At 41.2% G+C, this 25138-nt stretch overlaps 1 protein-coding gene across 3 annotated transcripts in view; it reads left to right on the top strand.

Annotated features, from left to right (window-relative positions):
- Positions 1–25138, top strand: part of MACROD2 (mono-ADP ribosylhydrolase 2) — an 890631-nt gene that overhangs the window by 613522 nt on the left and 251971 nt on the right. For all 3 annotated transcript variants that reach the window (XM_065682311.1, XM_065682310.1, XM_065682309.1), the window contains exon 8: positions 16100–16173. In XM_065682311.1, the coding sequence (XP_065538383.1) occupies positions 16100–16173 (74 nt within the window). The remainder of the gene's footprint in view (positions 1–16099; positions 16174–25138) is intronic.

Here is a 25138-nt window from a genome sequence, read left to right as displayed (position 1 = left end):
AGTTTTCAGTAAAGCAGTAGTTTACTGATGTATATAGTAGGCTCTTCACAAAGGAAGACATAAGGTTCGAAGGTCCCTTTCAATCAGAGCTGTCAGCCATGATGCAGGTAATGTGGGTACATATTGGGAATGCGTCCCTGACATTCCTAATGAGGATTTAATGTTGTGGAATCTTATACCAGTCTTGCTATTGTGTGACCTGATTAATGAGTTGTCACCATTTCATTGACTATAGGCAATTGGAGGCAATGGTTGCATTTACCATGCTTGTTAACTGCAAAGTGGAGAATGTACAACTGACAAACTTGACTTTACAAGAATCTCTAGCTGTTTAATTTATGTGCATACACAAGGTTCTATCAATTCCCCATGTATATTTTCAATTGATGTTTTTCAAAATTATGCAGAAGTGATGCGGAAATATTTAACTACTACTGAATTTCTTTAATAATGCCGAGATGTTGAGAATTGTCTCACTAAGGGCAGACAGAGATGTTCTAGTTCATGCATTTTATGGTAAAGAATTAAATTCCAACTCCTTTCTTAGCTTGTTTCGTGTTTTCAAGATTACTATTCCTAGTAGTTGACCTTCTTCTGAGTTTCCCATGTTGATTACTTGGCATTTATGCTGACCTTAACTAAGCTGAACACTTTCTGAAAAGGAATAGATAGAAATGTTTCTCCATCAGCACTTATGCCAGTAAAACATAGACTTTTAGTTCATAAAGATGTATTATGTTTAAATTACATGTGATTTAAAGAAATTATCTGTTTGAAAAGCAATTACATTGGATAATGACTTATGTTTACTTAATAGACCAATTGTGACAAATTATTGGAGTTTCACAGTATCAAAGCTCCTGGCTCGGGAGAGGTCACCTTGATATTTGCACTGAATGTGTTTCAGCCTTGGCTTCACATTTTATCATTCTCGGTGTCTTAAGTTTTCTCTTACCTCCACAATTTTTTTTAATCTACTTATTTTTATCATTTGTTTTTATGACTCTTACTGTCAACATATTTCACTGGTTTTCTACTTACTAAACAAAATGGTTCTGCCTGAATTTCATGTGCAGTCTTAATTTGTAACTTTTAATGTATGATCCCTGCTATTTAGCTTACTCTCTATTTATTGCTTATTTTTGTGACTGCCTACTAAATACATTGATGTCTGTGGATCTCTAAATTATAAGGCTCTTTTCTTCCCCTAAAATGTCAGAACTGATGATGAAACTCCCTTCCTCTTCCTTCACGACAAATCTGAATATCCTTAGTAAACACTAGGAGGTAATCATGTGCTTCAGTCCAATCCTGAATTATCTGTCTATAATTTGCAACCTTTAAGACAATATCATCACATTAATACATGTTGGATAGGGGATGCTTACAAGATACTTAGCTTAAAAAATAAACCCAACCAGCAAACCAGCAAGAAAAACACCAAACCACAACCAAAACACCCAGACAATCCAATCTAAGCGCTATTTGGCTGCACCAGTTCCACCTGCGGATGCAAGCGTTCATCCCACAGATTCCTTCAGCTGCCCCATGCCATCATTCACAGCCTCTCCAGGTCTGTCAGTCTGCTTGCTTGCTGATCCATTTCAGTCCCAAGGAGGATGGATGGAAGAAAAGCCTCCTAGATTGAAGCTGTTGAAACCAACCCATCCCACTTGATTTGGTCCAAAGCAAAGAGTGTTCACACAAACGTTTCAGCCAGCAGGTCTGAGTGTGGCGCAACTCCAGGGGGACAGAGATGAGCTGCTTGTGGCAGTAGCATCTACATGTGTTAAAACTGGATTTAGAAGGTGATGTTTTTTCACACTCTGAACTTGGTTTGTTAAAATCAGTGTGTGGGCTTTTTCATTTGGTTATTGAGTTTTCAAAAGTATCTCAATCCTTTTTGAATAGTCAGATATTTTCAGTGTGTACCTGGTGGTGGTATCCTACTCTTACATACACAGAACATGAAAGATATATGTGGAATCTGATTGGAACTGATAGGAAACAAGATCCACATTAAAATTTCAGCACAAGAAATGTCCCAGAAGCTCACACATTCATTGTTTCCTCCTTTGGCTTAGCATTGTTTATTGCACACTAGCTCTGTCTTCAAATAATGCTCTAAGCAGTTTTGAATCTGTTTGCAAAAGCTAGTCTGACTGCTGTCTTAGTGGGTTTTTTTCCTCCTTCCTGCTCCTTCAGTTTGTGTAGAGATTTCTTCCAATTTCTTACTTGAGAGGGGGTTTATTAACTGAAGTTCATTTCCCTTCTTCTGGTGTTTGTGTGAACTCAGATACCTTGGAGCAACTAGTCTTTCTCTTTGTTCATATTCATTTACGTCGTATAGGTTTAATTGTAATCTCCTATTTTCTAAGGAACACAAATCCTTCTTCTTTGACCCTTATGAATTTTAGAGATCCTTCTTTCATTTCAATGTCCAACACTTTTTTTTTCTTCTCTATTCCTAGAATACTTCTAAATACCAAGTGCTGGACACACAGTGGCTTTAACATGGTTTGATTAGTAACAGCTGCAGTGTTAGTATAATTTATTTATTCTCAACTATCTTAGCTAGTGGCTGGACCTCTGCTTTTCAGAATGATTTTTAGCAATGTTCAGATTCATTTAACCCTACACACTTTGTCTGTTCTTTTCCTGTCTCCAGGTAGTTACTGCAAGTTCAGTAGCATTTATTTGCATAAGCAAGCTGGATGAGATTATTTTGCAAAGCTCATATATAAATAAGTATACTCCAAATAAGCATCGGTATTGATCTCATTGGGTTTGACTCATCAGTACTGTGAGTTTTCTTGCTTTGTTGTGGAGGTCCTTTTTTTAGCGATTTATAAAAATCAACCTTTATTTCTGCTAGAACAACAGTCTGTTAGTTTTGTGAATCTAACTAGAAAAATCCAACTGGAGTTGCTTCCCTACCCCCAAAAATACTACTCTGATTGGTTTTGAACAAACTCTTACACTGGTTTCACCAGCGTAAGGACTCTTATGCCTTGATTTTCTATTCCCTGCCTTTTTAATAGATTTTCTTCTGCATATTGTTATGCCTTCATTTTGCAGGCTTTCAAAATGCTTTGGTGAAAGAAAAATAGAGTAGTTAAACTATTTTATGCCAGCTAAATCTGTGGTAGTGTGGTGGCTTGACCTTGGCTGCCAGATGCCTGCCCAGGCACTCTCTTACTCCTTCTCCTTGACAGGACCAGAACAGGGGTTGGACATAAGGTGAAAAAGGTGGACCTGGCTGCAGCCACCATAGAGCTGCCCCAGTCTTTCCTCACAGGGGTTCCATGGAGGCCAGGAAATACTATGAAGTCTTACTTTAATTTAGGCATATTCTTTGCCGTCTTGTCCATGGTCACTGCAGTGGCTGGAGGAGAGTGTGTGACGTCCCTTTTTCACTCTAAAGGCTTACAACTGGCAGAGGCTCTTTCACCCCTCCATGTACGTCCTGCAAGGAGAGTTGAGCTAAAATCTCTCTAAATCTGCTGTAATTGCCATGGCCAGTCTATATTTTGTCTCTTACAGTGTTAATTTTCCCTCCTTGATGAAGTTTTGGAGGTTTTTTTGCTGGTTTCTGTCCCCAAAGATGTGGGGAAGACTGTGGTGTGGTGGGTAATGAATGCATATCAGTGACTCACTGAAATAATCCTGACCCCACTTGATGTTGCAGAGGTATTTTTCACAATCTGGAGATGTGCAGCTGTCATGTTAATGCAAGCTGTTTTCAGTGGATGTATAGAGTGGACTCTGATGAAATTAATGGAAATCACATTAGCTAAAGCTGCTCCTTGAGCGTGACTCTAACACATTCAGTTTTGATTATGTAAAAAGCTTTTGAAACTGACCCCCCTTCTTTTTTACATTTATCCTAATGGAAGATCTTTTATTTTCTCTAGTTTGCTTCATTAAGTAATAATCAATGAGGTTTCTATGTCCAATAAGCTTAAATGTTTTTCTGTACGCCTGTCTCTAACCTACCTGGGATGTCGTGTTTCTCAGAGGATTAGTTGTGTTTGCCTGTGGTGTGGAGCGTGGAGATTTGCCTCGGAAGCATCATTTTCCCCAGGCATAACATGGGTCACCTTATACTCAGCGTACACGTAAGATAGATTTAAAAAAGCTCTGGAATAAACCCCTTTTAGAATCATAGAATCACAGAATAGTTAGGGCTGGAAAGGACCTCAAGATCATCCAGCTCCAACCCCCCCGCCATAGGCAGGGACACCTCACACTAAACCATCCCACCCAAGGCTTCATCCAACCCGGCCTTGAACACTGCCAGGGATGGAGCACTCACAACCCCCCTGGGCAACCCTAACAGGAAAGAATTTCCTCCTTATATCCAATCTAAACTTCCCCTGTTTAAGTTTGAACCCGTTACCCCTTGTCCTGTCACTACAGTCCCTGACGAAGAGTCCCTCCCCAGCATCCCTATGGGCCCCCTTCAGGTACTGGAAGGCTGCTCTGAGGTCTCCACGCAGCCTTCTCTTCTCCAGGCTGAACAGCCCCAACTTCCTCAGCCTATCGGAAATTGAGCTGGGAGGTCAATTTTCACTGAAGGACTGAGCTTGCAGATGCCTGTTTTTTTAAGTGGATGTCTTTAAATCTCACTTTTCTGACAGGTGGTAAGAGATTTGCATTGAAATTGTCCAGAGCAACTTCTTATTTGTACTGGGTTGTTGGAGAAAAGAAATTTCTTAGCCTTCCCTATCCTTCGCTGCTTGATTTAACCAACCATACCATTTTCTTTGCAAATATGGGCACTGCTTGTGACTACAGTACTTGTCATTTGCATTGGCATTTTTCTCCTTATATCAATTTGAATGTTGTTCAGAAGGACATGGAAAATGTGTACCGGGGGATTCCCCCCACCCTGAAAAATGGCGTCCTACAAGGTGAAATCATTTGACTTTAAAGCTGGATTTACCAATGTTGGTTTAACCAGAAACATTGATGTTTGATAAACCTTTCTAAACATTAGGAATTTCCTTGCTAAAGCCGAACACATTTGCTTATATGATTAAAAGAAAAGAAAATAAAAAATCACAGTGACAACTTGTCAGAATACATGCTGGAAATGTTACTTAAAACAAGTGTTAATAAGATCTAAAGTTCATATCAAGCCTAAATTGGATTGGAATTTGTGGGATTGGAAGTGCCATTAACTAGTTATTTAATTTCCTTTTTTGATTGAAGTGTGCAAGACTCAGTAAATGCATAATTGTGAGTGAAATGCAAATTAGAGATATTAACAGAAAACATATTTTTTTAGAAATACTTGTTTGACAGTTAATGCTGTGAACTTTTGGCGCACTGAAGAACCTGATGAGATCTGGGATATTTTCTCGATCAGCTGCTGTTGTTGGGTTTAAAAGGCAACTGATGCTAGAGGCTGTTTGTCAGTCAGCAGAAGTGCTGCAATAAGGGAGTACTCTTGCGGTTATATATAATTAGCATGTGACTGAATTAGTCCTTATAAACAAAGAAAAAGTGGAAGAGTCAAGGTTATCCTGAAGTTTGTTATTTTTGTATTTTACCCATTAATCGCTTGTTCTGTACTCTTTAGCATATGGGAACTTGCTAAGAGCATCAGAAGTATGAGATACACAGTTGTAACCAGTCAGGCTTGCTGAAATTTTAGTGGTTTATAATGCAAGGTTTCATTATCCTTTCTTTAAACCAGTTTTCCCATTAATCCAATCCCTCAAAACCTTTCTAATTCTTCCTCTGTGTATATTGCTCTGTTCTCAGGCGACAGAACAAGCGAAAAGACTTTTAGGTGCAACATGGGGAGGTAGTTTCGATGGCTTCTGGTGGCTTTGGTGCAATTTTTGCTCACAGAGTTGCTGCCATGCAGCCTGAAATGAAGTATCTAGAGTAAATTGGCTGGTTGCTAATACATACAGAAGCATAGAATAGAACAAGGTACACTGTGACCTTTGCTGGACAAAAAAGAGGATCTGTACTTTCAGATGGAGCTCACCGCTTGCTGGTCAAGTGACTTCTACAGAAATGAAGCAGCATCTAGGCAAGGAGGGAAAAAGTGCTTCCTCTTAAAAAATTAATGCATGAAATGTTGAGACAGTGCAGTGGTGTGTCAAGTCAAACATCCCGCTCAAGCACTTGTTTTAGCAGCATTCATGTAGCTGGTGTTGATGTAGTATGAAGCGCACTGCTGTACAGTGAAGAACAGAAGCCATTTAGGATCAAATATAAAATGTTCCCCCTCCCCCCCCCCCCTTAATCTAAAATGCATTGAACTCCAGATTATCTGGAAATATTTCAGTTTTGAGCTGTTGTAGTTTTCCTGAATATGATGGCTGCTGGTCTGTGTGGTTTTATCATTGCCTGAGGCAAGAATGGGAAAAAATCCACAGTGTGAATAATAGGGACAAACCAGGGATCAATAATGCATTTGTTTTTAAGAGTAAATTACGTAGATTAAATATGCCTCACGTAGTATCTTGCTTTTTCACCCAACCCACCCTTTGACTTTTTTCCGTGGATGTCTTTTGGGGAAAAAGATAAAAGAACATCTTTATTTCCTAATTTTTTCCCTATTCTCCCCACAAGGAGTAGGTATGTGTTGTTTCAGCTGATTTTCTTTATGTGCTCTTAGGAAATCTTTGATTTCCCTTAGAGAGGAGATAAGAACTGTGCTTCAGTAGAAATAATGTCAGATTGTTTTGTTTGTTCTTGTACGTGTATGGCCTTCACCAAGTACTCTGTTGGTTTTAGATAATCCAGCTAGGTCTTTGGGTTGCATCTGTCAGAGCAATTGAATGTGGTGGAAGTGATTTAAAGGATAGAGCTGGGCTGGCAGCACTGTCTGTTTTCTTTATGTGACTTTGTATTTTTGTCCGTTGCCTACATATGTTTTATTCCTCTGAAGTTTCTCAGACTTTTTACGCTGACATCTCCCTTCATTTTGCTGTGGTAGCTTGTCTTCCCTCACGTCCTTTATATACATGTGTATCCCCAAGTCCTTGTAACTCCTGTCACAATGTGCTGCGTGTTCTAGTTGAAATACTGAGAGCTCTAGCGAAGCCAACACCCTGATATTGTCTGCCAAATTCAGCCCTCCTCCACCAAACCCCACAGGCTGCCTTGCTGCAAGAAGTCCTGTGCTTCCTCCCTCTCCTCCTCTTTCCCCACCGCAGCCTGCTGCACTCCAGTGCGCTTTCCCAGCTCACAGTCTCTGTACAAAGATTCCGTCAGCAAGAACTAAGAGCTGCTTATAGCCATTTCTCCCCCTTCTTTCCCTGCCCAGCATGTAGTGGCAGAAGTATTAGTAGACATCGGGGACTCGGCAAGGAGAGGCACGTCAAGAATGTCTCGACTTCAGGCAAGCCTTCAATTAAAGTCTGCAATCAATTGCAAAATGCATTTCCATAGGGAACTGAGCTGTGCAAGGTCCGGGTCCGTTACTTCATTCCTACTGCTGAGCAGCAGATACCTGGATGCTTAGGCTTCCCTCAGAGCTTAGAGGCACTGTGTGTCAAGGAGGGCCTGCGATGGTGTCAGGAAAGGTTAAGCATCACTGCACTGGACCATATTTTTTGTGGAAAAACTACCAGTTTCAAGTGGAATTCAGAGCGGGAGTGGGGGTATTTGCTTTTGTCTGTTGCAGCATTAGCAGGGCACTTCAGGAAGGCAGGATTGATTCCCTACATGTTGCTTCAGTTGAGAACAACAAAGCATTTTTATTTAAATCAGAGGGTAGAATAAACATTTAACCTTGTTGGAATTGTAACTATGACAAAGCCAATATCCCATCGCTGTTCAATTCAGTGTATGATGGGAGATTTCACAGTTGACTAGTGCTTTACACTTAGTTTCAAATTACTTTTACTGTATTATTTGCCACCCTACAAAACCAACTTGCTCTATACAGATAAGTAGAAGATTAAACACTCCGCATTAAGGAGCTCATGTACACTTTGCAACCTCTTACAACGTTTCTCTGTACGACACTTGTTTCAGGAATAGCAATTCTGGATACAGTGTAGAGTGTGATTTAAGAATAATGATGTACTTGAGCTCACGAGCAGCTGCATACATGTGTCTAAGCGGGTGTGCAATTTATGCAAACACTGCATATACACTCTCATAAGTAGGTTAATTGTGAAACTACCTGGGTAAGTGTATCCTTCAGTTGCATTTACGTTGTATATACTTTCTCTTACCATATGAGAATGCTGATTGCCGGAGTAGCGACGTCTTCTCCCTTTCAATGCCGGAGTAGCGACGTCTTCTCCCTTTCAATGTTGTGGTGGCACCTTTCTGCTGTTTCCCTGATTATGCTCAGCTTGAAGCCTTAACATTGCACATGGGCATTAGAAACACCCTGACAGACAGAAAAGCTCCATCACATAGAGCAGTAAACAGCACAGCTATGAAGCTGTTTGCTTCCTAGAGAGGCTCTGAGTATTGCTTGCTATATCTTTTTACAAGACAGTTAGAGAACCTATTTATCCATGATGTGGTCCCCCTGCAAGCATACTCCCTATAAATGCTGGAGAAAGAATGAAACCAAAATCCTGACTTCTAATAAAACTCTACTGACTGCTGCAGAAAAGTGGAATTCTTGCAAATACTCAGCTCTCCTCCTACAGAACCACAGTAAAATACCTCCTGCAGTAAGGTCCTCACAGGGAAGCTCCATTCCTCCTCAGCAGTCCAAGTGTGAATGCATTTTCAGTAAAACTACAGTTTTTCCTCCCAATGCTAACAGATATCGAGCAGCTTGAGAAACTTGAAGTCTAGTTTTTCTTCAGTGGAATCCTCAGGCTTGCTAGTGCAAGCCTCAACCTGCTCACCTGACCTAAATAATTACAGTATGTCCATATTTAGCTAATTGTTTAGCTGACTAATTGTTTTACAATTGTATGGCGGGTATTTTTGTATGATATCGGTGTAGTACAGGGTGAAGCATGGTATGATACAGCAATGGCATGGGTTTCCTGTATCCAAGCCACCTTCTTGTAACTGGCTTCTCTGACTGCAGCTGTAAGATGGGTCCAGATTTGCAGCTTGCACAAAAGAAGTGGCTGAGTTGTACCTGGTGAAGGTGGGTTTCTGTGCTGATCAGACAGGAGATAGCTGTCAGTCAGCACAGATATGACTGCACACTGGGCACCTTTTCTGACAAGCCAAGACTGGGCCAGCCCTGTTGTGAAGAGCCCCAATGTGTTTTGGCCTGCAACTTGCCTTGGTTTCGCTGACTTGCATGAGGTTTAGGATGTGCCTTGGTACCAGTGTAGACCCTGGTTGACTTAACCAGGAATCACTGCATTACCCAACACACTTCTGTGGGTGAAGAAGGGCTGTCATTACAGTACTCCACCTACTTTGTGTTGCTGCCATAGTAGAGACATTCTTTCTCGCATTAGTTGCTAGATGCTTATTTTGGGCTTCTTTATTAACCATTTTCCAGCAGCTGCCTCTTTATCATGTCAGAGTTGAATGCAATTGGCAATCATTCTTCAGGAACTGTGTGTATTTATCTGTTGCTGCTGATATTTTTCACTCAAGGAAAATGAAAAGGCATGAGAAGAATTGAAAGTCATACAGTGATTTCTTCAGAAGAATGCTTTGCTTATGTATTTTGAAGATTTCTCTTTTTCCTTTGACATTTTGTATGCATGCTAATTAATTACTCTAGCACAGGCTATGAAGGATACAGTGAATCTGTGCAGCTTTGTTTCTTAACTGGCTCTTCACAATACTTAATTTCACAGTCTTTCTGAGAGTTACTTTTTGAGTGGACAGCAAATAAGGTTTTCTCTGGCTGAATGAGTTCAATAAGGCAAGGTAGGTTATTTAACAGAAGATTCATGGCTCTTCTCTTTAGTCTTCAATGCAGCTGATACAAATGAGGACATTTCTTTTCCAGCTTGAAAGTGTTCACAGAAATGATCAGGCCAGCAACTTGTCAGCTTTGCTTATCCGGTCACCACATGACCATGGTTATTAAAAAACAGGGAAAAATGCTAAAAACCTCAACAATAGCAACAAGCTAAGCTTGTTGGTAGGATACTCCTATCTCCGCTTCCAAGCAGGCCAGATTTACCGTGGTAATGGGAAGCAACCTAGCATGAGTGAATTCATTTTGACTACTAAAATATACCTTTGACAAGATGATTATATGGGATCAGTTGCAAGATTATACTGCTAGTTTCACAGCTGAAGGACAAGTGAATGTATTGAGTTAACCCTACCCCAGGCATGCTGGGCTGTGCATCTCATTTGTTTCCTTTTATTGTCATAAAATGATAAGGCTGAAGTGTTGTGATTAGTGTGTTGTCAATAGCTAGCGTTAACCCACATGACCATAATGAAGCTCGGTTATTCACATGCTTGGTGTGATTCAGAAAGCATTTGTAGCAACAATAATAATATTGTGTTTCAGAATATATATGGAATAAGTGCTTAGTGCCTCTTTTTTTTAAAGCAACCTGGGAAACATCTTTGTTTTTCATGCCATCTGGTGCTGACAATTCCCACATAACAAATGCCTGATGCATGGTGGAAATACCTTGTCACACTGACTGCAGAGAGGGCCTTTGGTACACTTCCACAATTAAAAATGTGACTGTTGTGCTTCTCTTTGAAGGGCATCCTTTACATATTATTAAACATCATTGGCAAATATATAAACTAAATAAATGGAAGTTATTATTTTGACAGTCATTTTGATTTAACAGGGAGACTTGGGTTTGATTTTAGAGCACGGGCACAGTCTGCAAACTGTTGCATTTCGATATATGCACAAACATGCCAGTGTAGATATTTTTCATGGGAAAGTATGAGGAACACGTAATGAGTATTTGTGTTGATGTGCATTTGATTCTTTTCCATGACTTGCTTCAAAATGAAACCATTAAAACTAATAAGAATGAGAATATTATGATTGTGATGAGCCTTTTAGAAACCATAGAAAAGTGAGCATATTTTAAATGAATAAAAATCTTTTGAGCACTTGAGCTGCGCTAACAAAAAAGATACAGACCCTTTTTTATCAGGATGGGTTGATTTACAGAAAACATTAGGCATCTCAGTTAAACTCACAGATTATAACACTTACCCCTGCAGCTACTGAAGTGATTTTCTGGATTGACATTTGCTTGTTAGTATTATAACTTAAACAATAGAACCTGTTCTGATTGTCTTCAGCTATATGGTATTAAAGGTTGACTGTTTAGTACTTATGTTTTGTTAATGGGCTTTTCGTGTGGAGGTGGCATTACCCGATTGCAAGTTAAACTTTCTTAATGAGATGCAGCATTGGATTGAGCACAGGAGGAGAGACAGATAAAGCTGCTAGCATCTCCATACAATTTTGGGGTTCCTTAACTAGATTTCTGTTAATTTTATCTGCCCAAATCCTTGGCGCAGTGTTATTCATTGTATAACTTGTAGTAGACATTTTTCAGATACTGCACTGCCAGATTAGGCATGCGGTAACAGACACAATAGTGTGAATGTTTCTCTGCTAGATCCCCCAGCACAAAAGGCTGAGTGTTTATACTAGAGTCTAACAACAGGGAATACATTGCCTATTTTCCATGTATTAATGAACTAAGGGGACTTAACGTTCTGTAAGTGGAACTTTGATGTGTATCTCTACAGTTATTTTCTCAGTTCTTCTCCACACTCTCTTCCTCTAAAGCAGCACATTGTTTTCATATCAAATATTCCAAAATAATCCTGCCAGATCTTATCATGGCTTCTTTGGAAAATTATGGCCATGATGACTGTGGGCACTTGCACAGTGTGCTCCTCGTTTCAGCAGCCATTTCTTATGTCTGTGTAACAATTTCCAGGCATAACGTGGTAAAGTCCTGGAAAGAGGAGCAGAAGCTCATAACTTTGAAGACCTTTTAAAGCTTTCATAGGCTGCCACTGTGGGTTATGTCTGTGCAAGGACATATCAAAAGGAGTAGGTTTCACATGAGATATATTTTATGTAGTGGTAGTAGGATGGGGGTTTTGTAGTGGGGAGTGTGAAGGTGTCTTGTTAGGGGGGGTAAATGTCTTAGTTACACCTTTATTAGCAACACACAAGGAGGAGGAAAGGAGGTTTCTAAGTTTGGCAAGTGCTGGTGCCCAAGTCAGTGTTAAAGCTGGCAGCCCTTTTCCAAACGTATACGAAGGCAGCTGTCCTGTTTGCAGTGACATTTTAGCTGTGAAGCAACTGGGCAAGAACAGGAGAGCTTTCATTAACAGTTTCCGAGCAAATTAGAAAGATCTTAGAGTAACAAGTTCTTGTGTTCCTGAAGACAAAGAAGCAATACAGGCATTACCCATATGGCCAGAGGCATGTGGAGATGGTCAGTGCTGACGTACTTTCCAGAGTCAGTAGTGTTGAATGAGCAGAGCAAAGCTCAGCCCTGGCCATACATGCACATGGGTCTCTCCTTCACTCACCATGCCTCTCAAACCGTGCAGAGCTTTCCAAACACCCTTGTTCATACTGACTTACCAGGCTTGCACCCACTGTGACAACAACTATCATAAATAAGTCTGTACTTCAAAGGAGGGCCCCTGAACCGAGAGGAGCGCAAGAGGTGATGGCTGCTTGCTTCTAGGATTTGCTGTGCGTGAAGGGTTGGGACTAGATCCTGGTTATAGATGGTGGGATGTGATTAGTGGGCACTGCTGTAGAAAGCCCAGACCAAGTTAGAGACCTGGGGGGGGGGGGGGGGGGATAGGTACATGCTTCACCCCTCACCTATCCATGACATACAGCTTGCCAACCCTCCCTTCTTCTCCAGCCAGATAAACCAGTGAAGTCTTACGGAGGCACTGCTTACCTGTACCTTACAGCTAATGCTTCTTTGCCTTTTTGTGCCCTTGTCCTTTTCAGTATTCTGGAGGAGCACTCACTGCAGTAACATGGGCCAGTGTCACTCATTACTTTACCTGTTTTATCTTTTGTGAAATTGAGCCTTTAGCCAGAATTGCCTGAGCTGCTGCTCCAGCAGCCGGTTAACTGTGAGGGTCCTCGAGCTCATTTCTCTCAAGTAATTTGATTCCCACGTGCTCACTGAGATTGCTTTCATGCTGAAAGGAAAAGTGGGGACGGGGGTTGGGTGCACGTGTGGGAGCAGACCAGGAATACTATGGCAGACAAATGTAGCTTAGAGATACAAACAGCGCAAAGATGTGTTTAAAAAGATCCCATCTCTCTTTATCTCCCATTAACCCAGCCCTGTAAAACAACATGTTTTTCTGTTTGAGAATCAGGGGCACAGGGTCTTTTGTGCTGGAGCAGGGTATGGATCAGGAGGCTAAATTCCATCCTGCTTCTGCGTAAAGCAGATAAGGTGATTGTTTCATTAAAATTACCAGAAATATGTATAAAATACTTATTAATACTTTTTGTAACCAGTCATAAAAGGCTTTTATAGATTTCAAGATATTTTCTGAAATCATACACAGAATTCAAGGCTTTTTACTTTGGCCACTAAACTGTTTCTTTTATGTTGTGGTTACTTGGGAGTAATTGAACACCAGTTTCCTAGATGAGTTTCTATTTAAGATAGGTTCGTATGGCAGCAGCTTCCTAAATAATGTACAATTTCCAGAGAGATTCTATAAAATTGTCAGTGCTTTATCACAGTTTTGGATGAATACCCTGCTGCAGGGGAGTGAAAAACAAGCCTGAAAAGTTAATCTTGCTGGAGGGAGAATTGTTCTGGAAATAAACCATTCAGTGTATAAGCAATGGTATATCAGTTGTCTCAAATACGCATTTGTCCCTCTGCATGGTGTTCGTTGTGTGTCCAGGCAGATCTACCACACTCAGGCTACAGACTTTCAGTGTTAAAAGTCCCAGTTTGTTAGAGAGGATATTACTAATTTGAGCAGACGTTGTGCTTAGAGGTCTGTTATTTTATCTGATGAAAATGAGCCTGTTGGAAGTCCCTGCTTTGGGTTTCATTAGTGTTCATTACTTCGTGTCGTAAGAAATATGCCTTGATGGTAGCAGCAGCGTTATTAAATGTCACAGGAATATATTTTCCTAGCATTAGTGGATGTATCCACAGTAACACTTGTAGGATCTTAGATAATTTTCCATCTTGGACCCTGAAAAAAAGCAAAGATACTTAAAAAAATGTATGTTTTATTGAAAAATGGGTGCAAAGGAAGCACACGTTAAATGTCAGTATTACCCAAACATTGACTATTTTACTTGCTACTCTTCCTGGGTAGTTGTCACCTATCACTTTAAAACAGTACACACGCTGCTGGACAAAATCCTTGCAAAGTCTAGTTACAGCTAATAATACTTTGGGGATGTGACTCAGTGTGGAGGGATTCAAAGGAGCGTGACCAGCAGGGCGAAGGAGGTGATCCTGCCCCTCTACTCTGCTCTTGTGAGACCTCACCTGGAGCATTGTGTGCAGTTCTGGTGTCCTCAACATAAAAAGGACATGGAACTGCTGGAACAAGTCCAGAGGAAGCCACGAGGATGATGAGGGGACTGGAGCACCTCCCGTATGAAGACAGGCTGAGGAAGTTGGGGCTGTTCAGCCTGGAGAAGAGAAGGCTGCGTGGAGACCTCATAGCAGCCTTCCAGTACCTGAAGGGGGCCTATAGGGATGCTGGGGAGGGACTCTTCATCAGGGACTGCAGTGACAGGGCAAGGGGTAACAGGTTAAAACTTAAACAGAGGAAGCTTAGATTGGATATAAGGAGGAAATTCTTTCCTGTTAGGGTGGTGAGGCACTGGAATCAGTTGCCCAGGGAGGTTGTGAGTGCTCTATCCCTGGCAGTGTTCAAGGCCAGGTTGGATGAAGGCTTGTGTGGGATGGTTTAGTGTGAGGTGTCCCTGCCCATGGCTGGGGGGTTGGAACTAGATGATCTTGAGGTCCTTTCCAACCTTAACTATTCTATGATTCTATGATTCTCTTCTTCCCCCTATTCCCCCCGATCTATAAGTTAGCTAGTTCTGAAAAAGGGTTCAAGAAGATAAGAGTTTAGATGATAACAGGATGAGTTTGGAGGATTTCCTGGGTAACAGTTGGACTTGATCTTAGAGGTCTCTTCCAGCCTAGTTGATTCTGTGATTCTATAATGTGTCAGGTCAGAAAGCTGGACAAATGAACTAATGTGCGATGTCTGCATTTCAGTTTATGGTGCAGGGGTGATGTATGATGTAAAAGAGGCTGGATGTATGCCAGCTGTATGCCAAATTTCATGACTTTCTATCTTGCCCCTTTGCTTGCTTGTACGCTGTGCCTGCAGCTCCACCTCTTCAAAGACTTTTCTATTAATCTAACCTACTGAGAGCTATTCATACAGCTTATGGGGTTTTATTTTTCAGTCCTCACAAAAATGATTTGCTGCCCTCAAGTTAGAAATTTAAAGGGAAATTAAATTAAGGCTGTCTAAGTAGTGAAAGCATCTTTAGATTTGATAGATAGAGACCATCAAAGCAAAAAGTCTGCATCCCTGGAAAGATATCTGATATTGTTTATTGCTAGTATATCATGCAACATCAGGCCTTAAATTCATACGCTTATGCTTCATGAATCCCTTAATTTCCAAAGTTATTTGTTATATTTTAGGTCACAAATGCCTGCGGCATTGGGGTCATAGTGTTGTAGAGTTCTGCTGACAGATGGATTGAAGAAAGCAAGCTTTAAGAAAGCATTTATACCTTAAGAAATGTCTGAATTACTATTCTATGATTCTATGAAATGTAAGCCTAGTAAGTGTTATTGTGATACATGTATTGTTGCCTGCTTAGGATGACACCCATAGCTCTCTATTGTCTCTACTCCTCTTGAGCAGTGGAGCTTTCCTAGACTAGAGTTTGAAATAAATAAATTAAAATCCAATAGAATAATCACTGGCTCTATTTGCAATTTGTTTAGCTGGGTAAAAAAAAATAATTAATATTACGTAAAGTAATTGATGTTACCTTCATACAAATCTGTGAAGAAGGGAGTTGTCCAACTGTATTCCCAAAATAGTCGAAATGGGTGAGGGAATAAGCCAACACAGTTTTGTTTTCCTGTATGTGTAGAAAAGTGTGTGCCTATTATTTACCTCTTATTTCTTCTGTCTTTAGGTTTTCCAAATGAGCCTGCTGCTGTCATTGCCCTTAACACTATTAAGGAATGGTTAAGCAAGAACCAAAATGAGGTATGGAATAAATTATAAATTTCCCAAATTTCTCTTTGAGATTATTGGTTTTGACTCCAAAACTGTGGAAAAAGTAAACATAGGCTGGAGCCTTCAAAGTCTTTTATTATTTAGTCCTAAGACCAATGAAATCAGGTCAGGACAATATAGCCGGCGAAGACTGTTATGTTTAAAAGCTACGCTGGAGTTGAAGGGAAATACCTCTGTTTGAAACCATACTGTGCGTTTCCTGTGCATTGTGATCTTTCCTGGCCGAGTAAAAGACTATTCTCTTCCTAAACTGCTTCTGAGCGTCAGAGTTTTTGTGTAATGATGAAGAGATTCGTGGAAAGGAAATGTATATACCAGTTGTCAGTAGAAGCGGGCACCAAAAGTCAGTGGTGTGCCAGGGGTCACTTTACAGTAAAGACTTGTATGATGATATTTTCTGTTGTCATTAATTTTTGGTTTGCTCACAGTTCAGCATTAGTTTTCCCTGGAACACTCACTAAATATGGGGTACAAGTGTGATTTTTTAACAGGACTGGTCCTCTTCCAGTGACAACATGATGGTGATTATTTTTACAAGGCAAAACCACATGCTTTCAACAGAATGATCTCCGTATTGCCCCTTTCTACTTCTCTCTTTCTCAGGTTTGAGTTCCTAGCAGGCTGATAGTTCCTAGTGTTGATTTGGAGAAATGCAACAGAGAAGTGACAGGACAAATAAAATAATCATGATGTCTTACACTGAAGATGTGCCTGTTTCCTCCTGGTGACAGCCAGCACATTTCAGACAGCTGGAGTTGTTCAGTATTTTGCCTGAAAATATGTAACAAAGCATCCAGTGAAGAAGCACTGGATCCAGGGGCATAATTAGTAGGATTTTTCCTCTAGCAGCATATTCAGGGGGTCTTTTTCTCCTGAGAATCTGATGTGTGAGGGTATGAATTTAGCAGGTTTATGTGGTTTGGTTTGGTTTTTACCAGCTGAACTGAAAGGAAATACTGTGTTGAGATTTGAATGCTAAATTCCAGAAGGTATACTAAGGAGTGTATGTACATGTTTGGACACTGGTTCTTTGTAGTTGTAGTCTACTAGTATGTAATTTTAATGCTTGAGTGCATTGAGGTTAGAACCTCTATGTTTGTGCTGCTTTGCCATCTTGTAATTTCTCTGTGTTGCATTTTTACCACGTAATTTTAACAAATAGGCTAAAAATCTTTTTTGGCTCCAGAAATAAGCTTTTCTTCCTCAAAAGCTGAGCATGTATTGTATATACATCCCTTAACTACTTTTCTCTTAGTGATATTACAAGAAACCTGACTTCATTTGGCAGACTGCCTGTCTGTCACCTTTCCCTCCTTCTTTTAGTTAGTGTGTCACTTCCACATTTTTCTGGTTCCCTCCATGGACTTCAAGTGAATTTCTCCCCTTCTCCTTGGAAAGATTCATGTCTGTTTTGGAAGAATACTTGCGGTTCATAGCAGGCAGTGATTGAAGTGACAGTATTTGTGATATATGTTCAATACCTGTGTTTGCAAAATGCCACTGTGCTTACGGTCTACGCAGATTAGTGTAAACTGTGAATACTGACTATGCATGATTCCTCCTTTCTCACTCTGTAATAAATTCCCTTCTAATTCTTGGCCTTCTTGGCTCCCTCGCTCTAAAGCTCCTGTCTTGCTCCCCACAAACTCCAATTTAATCTGAAAACTTTTTAAATAAGTAGCTGTAGTTTACAATGCTTGGACAGTGAATGGAGCCCAGGCTGTCTTGACTACAAAACAATCGGTAAAAGCTATCTTACTGAGCTTACATCACAGCTGGGGTTTGAATTTTGGACTAGTATAGCTAATAGTTGTTATATTAAATGTTTCCTGACACCCTGAATGCCAAACTCGCCAGGCTGGTCTCATGCTGTTTGATGCACTAGAAGATGTACATGTGATGTGTTTGATGCAATTATTATGTATCAGTGAATATGACAATTCAGAGCTAATCCCCAAGAGCTTTTGTCATTTTCAGAGGGAGTACTAGATGTTAGGCAAGATACATTTTGAGAGCGCAGTTACCAATAGTTTTTCTTGTGCAAAGGTTCCCCTCTTCATAGGGTTATTTGTCCATCTACTGGCTTGAATTTTAGACTATGGCATGCTTGCGTGTTTTACATAAATAGGTCAGCAGCAAAATAAAAATACTGAACAATTGTATTGAAGGTAGCAGTAACTTGTGCAGTGAGAGAGATCTTGGAGAAGTATACAGTTGGGTTGCTGTTGTTTAATGCATATAGCATGGTGAGCCTAGTTCACCTGATTTAAATGACTTGGCATAGCTCTGGGCCAGGAGTTAATCTGATCCATTTCATATTGTGTATTTTTACTCCTTTGGATTAATTTTTGGGCTCTGAGTAGTAATATTATACCTCACCCAAACTTTTCCCAAAAGTAGCTGGTCATACAGCAACAGAAATGAAAGAGACTTTGCAAATCTCAGCAGCAGAGTCTCCTCTTACTGCAACCATATGATATTATCCTTCCGATAAACTTCTGTCATAAAAATAGAGCAACTCCCACCGCACTCACTGGATATTTAAATTCACATGTTCCAGTCCGGGAGCAAAACCTCGCAACAATTTGCCACGAGGCCAGCACTTCAGAGGGCTGCCCATGTTTCACTCCTGTTACTGCTAACCAGAACCACTCCCCTGGCGCTGGCTGCGCTGTCAGCATGAGTCAGTGTGTCGTGCTAACAGCCTCTCCTGAACAAGAGAGGCCTCCTGCACTTGGCTCTGCCAGAATTAAATGAATCGGTCTGCTTCTTCCCTTCGTTCCTCCTTGCGCAATCTGCCTTGCCTTTGAGAAGGTTCTGCTCCTTTAGTCCCGAAGATGTTTGGCAAGCAGTTATCCTCTGGGTAATGTTAGGTGCTGGTTGTTCTAACTCGGATCTCAAACTCCTTGAGTGTAGAATGTGAATTGATTGAATGAATTGAAGAAGTTTTGGTGCAGGATGGAGGCCATAGTGATAACATGCTCACTAGGAAATTTGCCTACATAACAGTACACTTGGGAATAGCAGATAGGTGGGTAAGATGGAGACCTGACAAATCTCTAAGTCTCTTGTTGTGGTCTATAGCAGCAGTGTCTTATCTGCCTTCCTGCAATCCAGGAAACTGTGACAAATTTGGGAAAGATAAGGCAATATTGTTATTTTCTCCTCTCTACCTTCCTGTAGTACTTCTCTCCTTTGATGCTATAATGAAGATTTTATCCATACTGATATTAATTAAAAATACAAATAAATCAGTGGTTATATTCCTTAGCCTGGGGGTCTGAAAATATAACCTAAATGATTCCATTCTTGCAGCTGCATTGGGATCCTATGAAGTTCTCTGTCATAGGATTTGCAAGAAAAGTGATTTGCATTTAATAAAAGGTTTTCTTATCCAAGTCCATGGTTGTGCTTGACCCCTCAGGTGTTTGCATAAAAACTTATTAGCATGCTTAACTCTGATGTCGCTCAGATGAATATCTCATTACCATGCAAATGGAGTTAGCTCCTTTCTGAGGTTAATTGTTACAAAGCAAGAGAGAGATCTATTGTAATTCAGTGAACAGGGAGCACCAGCTAGGCAGGGCAGCAGCCATCGTAGTCTTAGCAGCCTAAAACTTAACTACATAAAGTCCACTAGGGAAAACAGAATTGTAAGTAGTGGTTTGCACTTAGTTGTAAGTAACACACAGCACTGTTCCGGTCTTGCAATGCAGCTCTTAGTCAAACCACTTTTTGGCTGTGTTTTACACCAGGGTCTGCTGACTTGCAGCCAGAGGGCAAATCTAGTTTAGAAGCTGGTAAATGGTGTTATACTGTAAGTGTAGAAAACCCTTGGAGCAAACTGACAGGAATGGCCACAGTCAGCAGTACCAGTTAATTTACTGCAGACCACCTAGGCTATCTCTTTAGCAAACTGTATTTTCACATTTCACAAAGTGCTCTAGAGGTTTAACACAATTCTTCAGAGCACAAAACAGAATTGGATCCCATCCTTTAGAAAATGATGCACTGGGATTCATTTAAAAATGCTTCATAAGCTCTTTGAATGTTATGAGTGTTTCTTTCTGCAATAATTTGGCCAAGTTTGAGATATTGCCACCTGATTTCCCATAATGGTATTAGAAAAGAGTGGTGAAACCTTTAAATTCTGGGCCCCACTGCATTTTGGGGGGTGACAGGGCAGGGTTGTGTTCGGGGTGTTTGTGGCAAGTGTCTTTGAACACTTGCAATGTTAGAAATTGTTATTTATTTCAGTACTACGCTATGCTTCTCAGAAGGGCGAACAATAAAAAAGCTCACTGTATGCCTTACCTGATGTGTCACTGACATGAAAAAACTCAGGACTGTTTCACTGCTCAAGAGCAGACTTCAATTTAACAGCACATTTAGTTCAAAGTATTGTTCTTTCTCTTGCACAATATCTCAAAACATTTATTACGCACCCCAGCAGAACAGCAAACAGCAGAGTGTGATTGCAATATATGTTCCATCCAAATAACTGATGCAGATTAAAAGCACATAAATGGAAAATAAATCAACATATTCCTGATTCCTTTTCATTAGAATCACTACTGAAGAGACACTTTTTCTTACTTTGCCTGAAGTATGTAAGATTTAGGTCCCTGTGTTTTAGCAAGCGGTTATGCGTCATCCCACTGACAGAAGAGTTTTGTATGTTGCCAGCAAAAGAGGATGAGCAAAATGCTGTAGCGGTTGAAATTAGTGGAAATCTGTTTTGGATGGGGAGAGGAGAAGACTTGTATCCTGCTGATAGAAGCTGTGTGAACAACTGAGTTTTAAAGGATGGGGAGGGTATGTAGGAATTTGAGGAAGGGACAGTCTGTGATGAGGAGCTTCAGGGATTATGCTCTTTTCCTTGTTCTCACAGAGCTTGTCACCGTGATGGTATGGTAAGCACATGCTTCCTCCTGGTCAGGAAGGCCACAGTAGGGCAGTGAGGGAGCAGCTTCCTCAAGCGTAGGATGCAGCTTGAAAGGTCCGGCAGGACTTACAGCAGCTGTGCTGTGTGTTGGCCACCCAGGCCTTAACCTGTATTGAAGCATCTCAGCTCAAAGAGTTATCGTTGCTGAAATAAATAGAACACTGGTGTTACGTGGCTCAGGGAGGGAAGGACCTCCCCATGGGCTGGCAGATATGACACAGAACCCACAGGGGAGGTATTGGGCTCCAGAGGGATATCTGTGTGCCAGGCAGGATACCTCAGGCACCTAAAATAGTGCTAGGTACTGGTGCCTAGTCTGGGGAGAGGTAGATGTCCTGCAGGCCAGCCACTGCCCAGGAGGACAGAGCAAATGGAGTTGCCACTCTTCTCTGTTGCACAAGGCAAGGTAGTGCAGGTGTGCCTCAGTGAGACCTCATAGCAACCTTCCAGTATCTGAAGGGGGCCCATAGGGATGCTGGGGAGGGACTCTTCATCAGGGACTGTAGTGATAGGACAAGGGGGGTAACGGGTTAAAACTAAAACAGGGGAAGTTTAGACTGGATATAAGGAGGAAGTTCTTTTCTGTTAGGGTGGTGAGGCACTGGAATGGGTTGCCCAGGGAAATTGTGAATGCTCCATCCCTGGCAGTGTTCAAGGCCAGGTTGGACAAAAGCCTTGGGTGAGATGGTCTAGAGTGAGATGTCCCTGCCCATGGCAGGGGGGTTGGAACTGGATGATCTTAAGGTCCTTTCCAGCCCTACCTGTTCTGTGATTCTATGATTTTGGGATAAACCAGCATGATCACAAATTTGTCTTATGTGCAGCTCTCTGCAGGTAAGCATGGCATCCATCTGGGTACCACATAAGTCTGGCGGTGCCTACATGGCGTGGAGTTAGGTAGGCATGTACCTAGGAGGTGTAAGGCAGTGGGTTAGGAATGTGTCTCATGTGTCTCCCTTCAAAATCAGGTCAGGCAGCTAACAAAAGGTTGTTTTTACCTCCTGAGCCCATGAAAACATCAGGACAACCCAATTTCCCTGTTTCTGCAGACTGTTTGCCTGAAGGATCGTTTTATTATTTATTTTCTTTTAATTTCTCTTTCCCCCTCCCTTCAGTGGTCCCAGCAACCTAATTTTGGCTCTTCATTCTTCAGAGACAATTAAGCAAAGTGGCATCTTGAGATGAGGTCTTGCCTTTATCGCTCCAGAAGGACGCAGATGGAGACGCAGAGTTGGAAAACATTGTCTGATGCAGTTTCCTTTAATGTAACCTCAGTTGTATTCCCTTAGGCAGAGCAACTGAGTTTCTGCATTTATTCTAAAAAGGAGTGGGGAAGCAAGCTGACAATATTTAATTAATGAAAGCAAATATTTTATTGGTTATTTTTAATAACTAATGCAAGCAACTGCCCTTAAGATAATATTACTTTTGGTTTTGCTTTGGTGGTTTTCGTGCTTGCAGTTTGGAGCTGAAAACAAAACTATAGGTAATTTTGAAAATATATGTATGTATTTATGCCTAAGGTGAGATCTTCTATGACAAGCTTGGGCCTGCAGTGACATGTATTTATTTTAGAGTGTATTTATTACTCAGAAATAAAGCTCTGATAATGCAGGTTTTGATTGAAGCCACTGACAGATCCTCAAGGACAGTAAGGGTGCCGATGAAAATTCAGGCGGCTATTTCGGTAGCTCTTCTCTGCCAGTATCATTTGATTAACATAATCTCCTCCCCTCCCCCAGCACTGTTCTCTTGGGTAGGTTAAAAAATGATCTCCTTTCTATTTCTACATTCTAATTAGGTGGTAATCATATGCTGCTCTGATTGAAATGAAAATCAGCCATCATGCCACTGTCATCTAGCTGAAGTCGAGGAAAAAATGCTTTTCAACTTGTGCAAAATTAAAATGATTTACTTGCTCTGTGTAGCTGCTCCCTCACTGGGCTCAAAAAGATTCAGTGCTGTCCCCAAAGCCCAAACCTAACTATCATCCCAACAGGCAAGTCATTTTCTGAAATGATAAGTAAGCCGCCAAGGCAGTGATGCTTTCTTGTATGTTCTTCAGGCTGCTATTTAGGTAGAAGGCTGATAAAGCAAAGCAGACAAAGCCCGTATTCATTACACATGATACTTTATTTATTAAACTTAAAAAGCTTTTGTTATTTTGATAGAGCTATGGAGAGAAAGGCAGGAAGGCATCCCTCTTGGAAAGAAATGCTAGAGCCTGGGATTGCTGCGAATGTCTCACATGGCCAGAGTCTGTTACTTGCACCCCAAATAAAAATGGGGGGCTAAAGGAGGAGTTGAAAACACTGCTTCCTGTTGTACTTTCCCCCTCAAATTTGTTGTGGATCAAGGGAGTCCATTTCTGTACGTAGCATAGGTGTTTTCAATGAAAACGTCTTTGTGAGGGTTTATATACCCACAGTGTACTGCATAAATAATGTCTCCTGTTAACTCCATTACAGCTAATGAGTGTCGCTAATACAAGTCAGGTCTCTGCATGGGTTCTTTTGTGTTTACAGTAGTTAACTATCTAATAATTAAAATTTGTCAAAGCATTTATTCTTTTTATCCTTACAATTTAATGGCAGTTCAGTAACAGGAACCTGAATCACTCAAATGCTGCAGGCGTGTAGCTGAATTAACAAAGTTTTTGCTAGTTCAGGGTTGAGATTTTAGCTTATTTCTTTGATTTTTTTCCGTCTGATTTCTGTATGTTAGGAGGGGGCTGGGTGCTGTAGTGAGCTCTGTGAAAAGACCTTCAAAATAAATAGAAGCAATGTTATATTTTTTTCTTGCTGTTACTTCTTGCATGACAAAAAGGATCATGATAATGTCCCTTTATTTCAGTACTGGCTTTCAGCCAGAAATCCCAATATTTGCAACTGGCTCATCAATCAGACCAATGCAGAAGAGGTTCAGCTTTCATTTTAGGAAGAATCAGTTATTGATGCTACCCTTCTGGAGACTCTTGAGTTCACTTGTGCTCCTAACTCCATGGGTGTGTAGGAATAGAGAAATAAATGAGGAGTAGCAATCTGTGTAGTTCTAGTGAGGTACATGGATAAAATACTTGGTGTAACAGAAATTGCTGTTACAGTCTTTGGTTTTCTTCTGAGCTCTTTAGATTAATAAATCTGATTTATGTTTTGCTGCACTTTCATGTCCAACTGAACTGTATCTGTAGATTGCAGCTGGATCTTAGCAGGAGTTGAGCTGAGACGGGGTAAGAAGGAGAGGCAGAGCTTACACCTCTTGCTGTGTGGAGATTTGCAAGAAGGTTCCTGCCATGAAGACAGAGTTTTGGGAGGCTCGCAGTGGAAGCTGTCTGCTGAGGATGGGTATGGCCAGGAAGTCGCCAGCAGCAGATAAACCAGGTGCCCAGCTGAAGTCTGTCTCTGATGCCAGTCAGCATCCAGACCTCATCAGGGTGCTGGCAGGAACCTAGATATGGTCCTTTTGGCTCAGCTTGGGGCAGGAAGCCCAGCTCCCAGCCTCCTGCTCCACAGCCACAGCCTGCAGAGGATGGTTTTGATTTGAGGGTTTCCTTCAGCCACAGCGTTTTCAGGCCTATGAACTCACTCTCAGGTGATGTTTCCATCAGTCTTAGGCAAGAAATGTCGGTCTGTGTGACCTGGGCATCTCCACATGCCCTGAAGGTGCTTGAGCTGTGCAGCCCACCATGTGCTGGAGGCACGTGCGGCTGGGGTGGACGGCTACCAGCTGACGGCTGCGCTGCCTGCCCAGGCACAGTGTACAATGCAGTGTTAAGTGAAGCCACTCTGCTGGCATGGGCAGCAGCCCTTCCACACAAGCCAAGAGCACATGCTTTGTTTTGCTGGCACTTTCCTGGCATCCTGCAGAGCGTACGATGTCTGCTTTTTGGTGTTCTGTTTCCAATAAACTCACGTAGCTGTCTTGCTGCTGGAAAGCTGCCACTTCTGTTTGATTTAAATTCAGTTGGGTTGCCTACGATTTTCCTCAAAG

The sequence above is a fragment of the Lathamus discolor genome, chromosome 5 (genome assembly GCF_037157495.1).
Source record: "Lathamus discolor isolate bLatDis1 chromosome 5, bLatDis1.hap1, whole genome shotgun sequence".
Classification (NCBI taxonomy): domain Eukaryota; kingdom Metazoa; phylum Chordata; class Aves; order Psittaciformes; family Psittacidae; genus Lathamus; species Lathamus discolor.
This window is presented reverse-complemented; position numbering and strand designations above follow the sequence as displayed.